The sequence below is a fragment of the Sapajus apella genome, unplaced genomic scaffold (genome assembly GCF_009761245.1).
Source record: "Sapajus apella isolate SASKATOON/1434 unplaced genomic scaffold, GSC_monkey_1.0 scaffold4, whole genome shotgun sequence".
Classification (NCBI taxonomy): Eukaryota; Metazoa; Chordata; class Mammalia; order Primates; family Cebidae; genus Sapajus; species Sapajus apella.
Genome location: NW_022436944.1, coordinates 17,427,721 through 17,437,280, shown reverse-complemented (window position 1 = coordinate 17,437,280; position 9,560 = coordinate 17,427,721). Strand labels below are relative to the sequence as shown.

The following is a 9,560-nucleotide window of genomic DNA, read 5'->3' as shown; positions in this document are numbered from 1 at the left end:
ACCTTAGCCCCCCAAAGTGCTGGGATTACAGGTGTGAGCCACTGCGCCCAGCTTAAACCTCTGCTTTTAAATTCACTCCCTGTGTGTGTCTGGGTGCTTAATTTTCCTGGCATGAGGCAACAAAACTTGGGTATCGCCCCAGAAAATGATGTTGTTTCAACAGTGAGACCCCATCTCTAAAAAAAAAAAAAAGAATGTAAACCAGTAATGCTCAGAATGTGTTCTAAATTGATAATACAGCATATTCCTTGGTATTTTGGTCATTTTGTACACTTTTTTTGAATCCATCCTGTATTAGGGTTCTCTAGAAGGACAGAACTAATAGGATAGATGTATATATGAAGGGGAGCTTATTAAGGAGTATTGACTCACACAATCACAAGGTGAAGTCTCAAACTAGGCCTTTGGCAAGCTGAGGAGCAAGGAAGACAGTCTGAGTCCCAAAACCTCAAAAGTAGGGAAGCCGACTATGCAGCCTTCGGTCTGTGACTGAAGTCCTGAGAGCCCCTGGCAAACCACTGGTGCAGGTCCAAGAGTCCAAAAGCCGAAGAATTTTGAGTCAGATGTTTGAGGGCAGGAAGCATCCGGAACAGGAGAAAGTTGAAAGCTGGAAGACTCAGCAAGTCTGCTCGTTCTACGTTCTGCCTGGTTTATCCTAGTTGTGCTGGCAGCTGATTAGATGGTGCCCACCCAGGTTGAGGGTGGGTCTGCCTCTCCTAGTCTATTGACTCAAATGTTAATCTCCTTTGGCAACACCCTCACAGATACACCCAGAACAATACTTTGCATCCTTCAATCCAATCAAATTGACACTCAGCATTAGCCATCACACTCCTGATCCTTCCACCCACACTCAATATCAGCCAGCAAACTCCTGATCCTTCCATCCAAAAAAACTCAACAAATGAAAGCATCATCATTCTTAATTAAATTTCTTCATTTATTATATTTGTTATTGTCTTCATTATATCTTGCTTTATACCAGAACTGTGACAAAGGGCAATTAGTTTTAGAGAAAGTGAAGAAAGGTAGGAGGGTTGCTTTAATTTTTCCCAAACCTGGCTTGAGGGAAAATTCACACATCCTTTCAGTTTGTGAAACAGGCGACGGATCTTTATTAAACTGGCCAGCAGAAGAAGGTCATCTCCACTCACGTATCGGAGGACTGGAATCTCCTCAGGGTTTGGTAGCTTTTCAGCAAAGAGAAAGAGAAGGAAAGTCAGTCCAAGAGTGGAACTGGGGCGGTGGGAGGAGCCGAGCCATGGCACTAATGTAGGGTTGGATTCCCTGATGAGGGTCCACTCATTCATCTGTAAGCAGGGGTGCTGGTCTTATTCTAATCTGAATGAGAAAAGAGCTGAAACGCTGTGAAGACTTGAGATACCAAATGGAACCTGGATACCTTCAAAAGCTTATAATTTATTCAAGTAAATTGACCAGCACCTACTGAGGGGATCACAAAGATGCCTCAGACACAGTCCCTTGCCTGGAAAGTGCCCAGTGCGGGAGGTAGGATGAGTGCCGCTCTGAAGGCTGGGTGCTCACCAGGAAGGCACTGAGGAGCTCAGTTTTCCAAAGAGAAGTTAGGACTGGGAAAAACTACAGCTCTCTTTACTGCTGCTAAATGTGCCCTTCCTCCAGGAGGCCTTTCCAAATTCACCTCTCCATTACTCCTTTTTGGCCTCTGCTCTCCCCACTCCCTCAGCTTTTGATGATTCAAAGCTGGTGTTGTCTCCTTGTAGCTGCAGAAACCTGAATGGATTGGCCAGGACAGTTTTAACCGAGCTGTTTTCAGTCTATAGCTTCCGGGCCAGCCTAGGAGGGGCATTTAGCCTCTGTGGGGCAGGTTAAATGCAAGCAGAACCTCTGCAAGCTGAGTGACCACTTACCTGCAAAAGATGCAAAAACTTACAGTTTCGTTTCTGCATTTCACTCCTCCTTCCATAGAAAGGAAGGAATCGACGAAGGAAAGCATGTGGGATGGACAAAGAACAAAGAATAGGCCAGAATCTTTAAACCCAAATCTCACACAATGACAGAAAACGTTTTACAGATTAAGTCAATGATGGCTCTAATAAGAAAAATTTCTCCCTATGTTGCCCAAGCTGGTGTCAAACTCCTGGGCTCAAGTAATGCTCCCGCCATGGCCTCCCAAAGTGTTGGGATTACAGGCATGAGCCACCGTGCCTGGCCTGTGTTAAATTTTTAATGCCTTCTTAGAAATCCAAATGGATATATTGAATTGGAATCAAGAGACTTGCAAGTTTTGGGTTCATATGAGATCTACCTGGAGATACAAATTAAAGGGCTATCAGCAAGTAGATGATATTTAAGAATGTGGGACTCAATGAGATCATCTGGGGAGACAGTATACAGAAAAGTCAGCCAGAGGACAAGCTCTGGGTTCCTCCAATATTAGAAAAAGGGGAGGTGAAGAGTAATCAGGCCAGAAAAATGAGAAGAAACCACCTGTGAGGTACTAGGAAAATCAGGGGAGAGTAGTCTCTTGGAAGCTAGGGAAGAAATGATTCCAGGAGAAGAGATCATCTGTGTCCGTTGCCACTGAGAAGTCATTAAATTTCTTATAAATTAACTATAGTATGTATGAAATATGTAGCAATTTAAAAAATAAAATAGACTTCCAATATTCTTCAAAATGTAGACACCAAAAAATCTTCAATACTCATTAAGTGGGAAACAAAATCAAATAGGAACCCCCTCCAACAATACAATCTGTATATTATCTAATTTTTATTTTTAAAAAAGATGTATAAAATAGGCTGGGCATGGTGACTGACACCTATAATCGAAATACTTTGGGAAGCCCAAGCAGGTGGATCACCTGAAGTTAGGAGTCTTAGACCAGCCTGGCCAACTTGGTAAAATCTCGTCTCTACTAGAAATACAAAAATTAGCTGAGTGTGGTGGTGCACACCTGTACCTCAATGTACTCAAGAGGCTTAGGCACGAGAATCGCTTGAACCCAGGAGGCAGAGGTTGCAGTGAGCTGAGATTGTGACTGCACTCCAGGCTGGGAGTCCATCTCAATTAAAAAAAAATGTATAAAATAATTTATAAGTATGTAGTAAGGAGAAAGATACACACTAAATTTTGGGTGGTGATTGCTTTGGGGAAGGGAGTTAGAATAGAAGAAGAAATGGAAGAAATGAAGGGAATCTCATTTTTTAAAAATTATATTTCTGTATTGTTGAAATATTTAAATATAAAAATATATTCACAAGTCACTCTTGTAATTAAAAAAAAAACTAAAGGGTGATTGTGAGAACAATGAGAAAAGTAAAAAATTTTAATGATGATGGACAGGCGCGGTGGCTCAAGCCTGTAATCCCAGCACTTTGGGAGGCTGAGGCGGGTGGATCACGAGGTCAAGAGATCGAGACCATCCTGGTCAACATGGTGAAACCCGTCTCTACTAAAAATACAAAACATTAGCTGGGCATGGTGGCGCGTGCCTGTAATCCCAGCTACTGAGGAGGTTGAGGCAGGAGAATTGCCTGAACCCAGGAGGCGGAGGTTGCAGTGAGCCGAGATCGCGCCATTGCACTCCAGCCTGGGTAACAAGAGTGAAACTCCGTCTAAAAAAAAAAAAAAAGAAAAATTTAATGATGAACTCTTCGTTTTGCATCAAAATAACTCTTTTTTGATTAAAATTAATTTCTAAGTGAAGAGAGGAAGGGAGGTGGGGGGTGGGGAAAAGAGAGAGGAGAGAGAAGTATTTTTATGTATAAAATAAAATTTTATATTTTATTTAGGTCAGAGTGTATTAACTATGAATGTAATGTAACCAAAGGAGGCTATGCTGCAGATTTCTAACCAAGAAAGAAGTTTGTCTGGAGCCTAAACATTTGACTGCAGTTGCCAGACTTACTGAAAGTAACTGTACATTGTAGACCCTCGCTCTATGTTGCCTGAATCTGAAATCTCCCCTTTGTTTGGTGGTCTTGAGATATTCTTTCTGTGTTGATTACTGAGATTCTATTTCCACACACTGAAAAGTTGAAGGCACCTTTGAAGCTATGCCTTCCTTTAAAAATCGATAAAACAGGACTGGTGTGGTGGTGCGCACCTGTAGTCCCAGCTAGTTGGGAGGCTGAGACAGAAGAATTGCTTGAATCCAGGAGGTGGAAGTTGCACTGAGCTGAGATCGCACCACTGCACTCCAGCCTGAACTACAGAGTGAGGCTCCATCTCAAAATAAATAAATAATAGATGAAACAGGCCGGGCGTGGTGACTCACACCTATAATCCCAGCACTTTGGGAGGTCGAGGCAGGTGGATCGCTGAGGTCAAGAGTTGACCAGTCTGGCCAACATGGTGAAACCCCCTCTCTACTCAAAATACAAAAATTAGCCAGGTGTGGTGGCAGGCGCCTGTAGTCCCAGCTGCTTGGGAGGCTGAGGCTGAAAGAATTCCTTGAACCGGGAGGCAGAGGTTGCAGTGAGCCAAGATCACACCACTGCACTCCAGCCCGGGCGACAGAGCAAGAGTCCGTCTGGAAAAAAAAAAAACAACAACAAAAAAGAAAATCAATGAAACAAAGGTCCTTAAAGTTTAATGGCCTTGTTTGAACTTACACACGATACGTGTTATTTATATATATAGCTATACATCAACCTCTATTTATATACATCTATATTATTTTATTTAGTACCAAGCACCACCCTTAGTACTTTGCATTCTCATCAAATCTTCACAGCATTCTGTAAGGTTGGAATCATTATTCCATTTTATGGATAAGGAACTGAAGTTCAAGTTCAGTCAGGCAAGTGGCAGAGCTGAGGTTTGAAACTACAGAGAATCTGCAACCTGAATTCCATGTTCTTAACGTGCATTATGGCTATTCACTGAGAGTGTACTCAGGGCTGTGCCTTGGGAGAGAAGTCAATAGGATAGAGATTCTTTCTTTCAGGAGGTTGCCATCAGTAGGAAAGGCAACACTGTTCAGCAAGCGCAGGGATGGAGGCAAGTACACAGAAAACCCAGAGAAGGATGTGGTTGAGGCTGACTGGGTGAAGGACTAGGAGATCTGGGAAGTGTCTCCAAGGAGACGAGGCTTATGTTTGGTCTTGAACATGATTCAAACTCAAGTCTCCTGACCCAGCCCAAGGCCTTCTACCATGGCAGGGAGAAAAACAAACACAAAACGAAATCTTTAAACAAAACCCCCAAAGTAGCACTACTCAGGCACAAAGCAAACACTCAATAAGTGTTACTTGAATCTAAGTCTGAACTAAAAGGAATTTCAGAATAAGAAACAATAAGGCTTCCTCAATTCCACATGAAGCTTTCACTGCATGTTTTTCCATTGAATTCCAAAATTCTAGTGGACAGTAGATTATGCACTATGTAATCTATCAGTAATAATACTAACAAAAGTTATTTTACTCTTATTATTATTCTAAATGCTTAAACTGTTTTTTAAAATGTACCTACCTCCACTTTGGTTCCAACACTGATTCTTGCCTGTTGGCCCATTGCTAGAAAAGTTATAGAAATCTTGTCTTGTTCTAGGATTCGGACTCCAATATAACGGTTCAAAGCCAGAAAGACAGGTTTAAATGAAACAAAGGGTGGGGAAGTGATGGAACTTGACCAATTCCAAGCCCTTATTCTGTTGCCGGCTTGATCTGAATATTGACCTCCCAAGATATTGACATATACCCTGGGCAGGAAGGAAATTTAAAAATCATAAATAGTAACACTGTAATTAAATACTAGAATTATCCCTGTCACTTGCTAAGGGGAGTAATGGTTTATGCCAGCGAATAGCATGAGTGGTAGAAACTTCAGGTAATCTTAGGAGTGATAATACTATGACTAAATTCTGTACTAACTCGAAATACTGTATCCGGTATGAGTCACACTGATAAACTAAAATGGATCCAAAGCACCAAACTGGGATGAAAGAGTCTGGAAGGATGAAGAGGGAGCAGGGAAGGTTTAGTCTGAAGAAAATGAGATACAGAAGAGTAGATTAATCCTGAAAGAGGTGGAAATACCAGTGCTTAGATTTTCACCACACCAAAATAAAGACCTGTGGCTGTAAATTCTGGGGAAGACTGTGTTGACCTTAGTACAGGAGAGCTGTTTACTGGCAATGCCCAACTAGGAACCAGGTGTCCTTCCAGGAGTCCTCCCATCATGGCTGTGTGTGGTGGCAGAGGCTCAGGGAACACCTCTCTGATCACTGCAGTGGAGAACAGGTCTGTGACAAAGCAAAGGTGGACCCTAGACCCACTGGGCGACCCTGTCTCTTCAGACTGTGAACGCCTTGCATTTTGCTACATCACATTTAGTCCATTGCCATCTGAGATCTGGTAGCACTAATCACCATGCCATTCTATCCAGCTATCTCTTTCTCATACCCTCTTACCATCCCCACCTTGAGGAGAGACAACAGATACAGTTCTGGGTACTCCAGAAAGTTGACTTAATTTGATAATAAATTACTTTCTAAAAACTAGATGACTTGGCCATGAGGACCCCTAACTAACATCTCATGTCCTCAGTATTGATCAGTGGTAGTAATCTAATAACAAAAGCACAAATGAGAAACTAAGGTGATTATCTTATTGTGTCTGGGAAGGAAAGATTTATAGTTTTATCTTGAAATATGGATGAAAATAATATTTGGCTAAAATTATCTGGATAAATCAGTTTCTTGTTTATTTAGTAAACATTCTTTGAGTCTACACTAGGTACAGATACACAGCTATGTAGTAGCAAAGATTCAGGATGTGCCTTCAAGGAATGTTAGTCCAGTAAGGGAAATGGACTCACTACACAAGAGGCAGAGAGAGGGCTATGAGAGTATCAAGGAGCCATGTCAGGGTGCCTGGGAGTTCGATCCACAGGGCAGGGGTTTCATAAAACCAATCTGGGAGAACTTATTGGTTTCCAGTCTAGAAACCAATGAGTGTTGGTAACAATTAATATAGCAGTCCATCAAAGGTAACATAGAATTGCTATAGAATCCTGAAAGATAACTATAAATTTTCCAATAAATATGGTGGTAATGAATTGACTACTGCTGTGGATGAAAAACACAAATAGCTTAATATGCTAAATTTCTCAAGGACTAGCAGTATATAAACATCACCAATTACTGGCAGTTTCCTGAGATGAGACTGTCATACCTGTATATAATTTAAAAGGAAAGACCTCTTTTTGAAAAGTTTAAAAAGTTTAGATTGTATTTGAACATAGAACCAAAATTTCACTTTGTCAGGCTAAATGAAACAATATGAAGTCACAGAGTATATACATAGTAGATTACATTGGGACCAGATCTTAATGTCTCTGGAGCTTTTGTTTGTATGTTATTGTTCTTGGTTGTGGCTATAGGAAGCTTACTGGTTAGGAATGTATCTCAAACAATAACAACATAGTATAGCAACTGTTTATTGACAAGTTGTTTCAATAGATGAAGCAGAATAACATCATCAGGGCACAGACTCTAGAGACTGCCTCAGTTAATATCCCAAATCCCTAGAGTTACCATATCATTTATCAAGTTTTTTTCTATGTTGTAATTATATAGTTCATATATTCTATGTACAGAAAGAATATGAGCTTTATTTTTATAGTTGCTTAGGATTTTTCCATTGAGAAGCATATGGAATGGTGTAAACCAACAATGTCTCTGAGTTGTTGAACATTATCATCTAAAGGCCACTAACTTAAATAAATCTTCTTAAACCCATTCTTAATATTTAAAAAGAAAAAACAAACTTTCTCAGAACTAAAACCACGAAAAGAACCTAGAAGCTTACCAGACATTTCCATTGGGATGATAGCAGGAACTTCTGCCAGAGGAATCCAGTATTGCCAGGATAGGAGGGTTAGTGGGCATATCTTCTTGGACTATACAAGTGAAACCATTTACCTTGTTGGGCACTCGAATGATGGCTAGGTTTCCAGATGGATAGCTGAGATCAGATAAGGTCATATAAATTGTTCTAGGCCGGGCGCGGTGGCTCACGCCTGTAATCCCAGCATTTTGGGAGGCCGAGGTGGGTGGATCACGAGGTCAAGAGATCGAGACCATCCTGGTCATCATGGTGAAACCCAGTCTCTACTAAAACTACAAAAAATTAGCTGGGCATGGTGGCGCGTGCCTGTAATCCCAGCTACTCAGGAGGCTGAGGCAGGAGAATTGCCTGAACCCAGGAGGTGGAGGTTACGGTGAGCCGAGATCGTGCCATTGCACTCCAGCCCGGGCAACAAGAGCGAAACTCCGTCTCAAAAAAAAAAAAAAATTGTTCTAATGCTCCATGACTATTCTGGGAACAAATTTAATTTATGAGAGAGAACTCTGAAATCATAAAGCATTCTGAAAATGGGAGGCACTATATAAATATACACAAAAAATTTATGCTTTGTATGTGAATCAGAATGCACTTGCAAATGAACTGTCACAATATAAAAAGGATTATGCACCATGATGAAGTAGGGTTTACCCCAGGTATGCAAGGTTGGTTTAACATCTGAAAATAAATTAATGTAATATATCATATTAATAGAATAAAGAGCAAAACACATGGTCATCTTAATAGACACAGAAAAACCATTTGACAAGCTTCAACCCTCTTAATAGTAAGAAGACTCAATGGATTTCACTAGAAATGAATGTCCTCAACCTGATAAAGAGTATCTACAAAAAGTCCACAGCTGGGCTGGGCATGGTGGCTCACGCCTGTAATCCCAGCACTCAGGGAGGCCAATGCAGGAGGATTGTTGAAGCCCAGGAGTTCAAGACTAGCCTGAGCAATACAGTAAGACCCTGTTTCTACAAAATGATTTTTTTAATCTTTAGAATTTTATTTTTTTTTATTTAAAAAACCCACAATTAAAACCATACTTAGTGGTGAAAGAATCAGTGCTTTCTTCTTAAGATCAGAAACTAAACAAAAATATCTACTCTTACTACTTCTATTCAACATTGCACTATTAATAGATGTTCTAGCCATGGAAGCTTAGGGAAAAGAGGGAAATGAAAAGCATCCAGATTGAAAAGGGAAGTAAAATTGTATCTATTAGCAGATGACATGTTCTTGTATATAGAAAATCCTAAGGAATTACTAATGTATTAAAACCAATAAAATGAGTTCAGCCGGGTTGTAAGCTACAAGATCAATATGAAAAATAAATTGTATTTCTATATACTAGCAGTGGACATTCTAAAAATGAGATTAAGAAAGCAATTCCATTTTCAATAGCATCAAAAATAATAAAATATACTGAGGATAGCCGGGCGCGGTGGTTCACGCCTGTAGTCCCAGCACTTTGGGAGGCTGAGGCGGGTGGATCACGAGGTCAAGAGATCGAGACCATCCTGGTCAACATGGTGAAACCCCGTCTCTACTAAAACTACAAAAAATTAGCTGGGCATGGTGGCGCGTGCCTGTAATCCCAGCTACTCAGGAGGCTGAGGCAGGAGAATTGCCTGAACCCAGGAGGCAGAGGTTACGGTGAGCCGAGATTGCGCCATTGCATTCCAGCCTGGGTAACAAGAGCGAAACTCCATCTCAAAAAAAAAA

The 9,560-nt window shown here is 40.9% G+C and overlaps 1 protein-coding gene across 1 annotated transcript in view; it reads right to left on the bottom strand.

The window, feature by feature from the left end:
• Window positions 1-926: 926 nt before the first annotated feature.
• The window catches only part of ERICH6 (glutamate rich 6), a 35,907-nt gene continuing 27,273 nt past the window's right edge, over window positions 927-9,560 (bottom strand). Inside the window, exons 13-15 of the mRNA XM_032263295.1 lie at window positions 7,794-7,949; window positions 5,455-5,683; window positions 927-1,190 (exon numbers count right to left, since the gene is read on the bottom strand). Of these exons, the coding sequence (XP_032119186.1) occupies window positions 927-1,190; window positions 5,455-5,683; window positions 7,794-7,949 (649 nt within the window). The remainder of the gene's footprint in view (window positions 1,191-5,454; window positions 5,684-7,793; window positions 7,950-9,560) is intronic.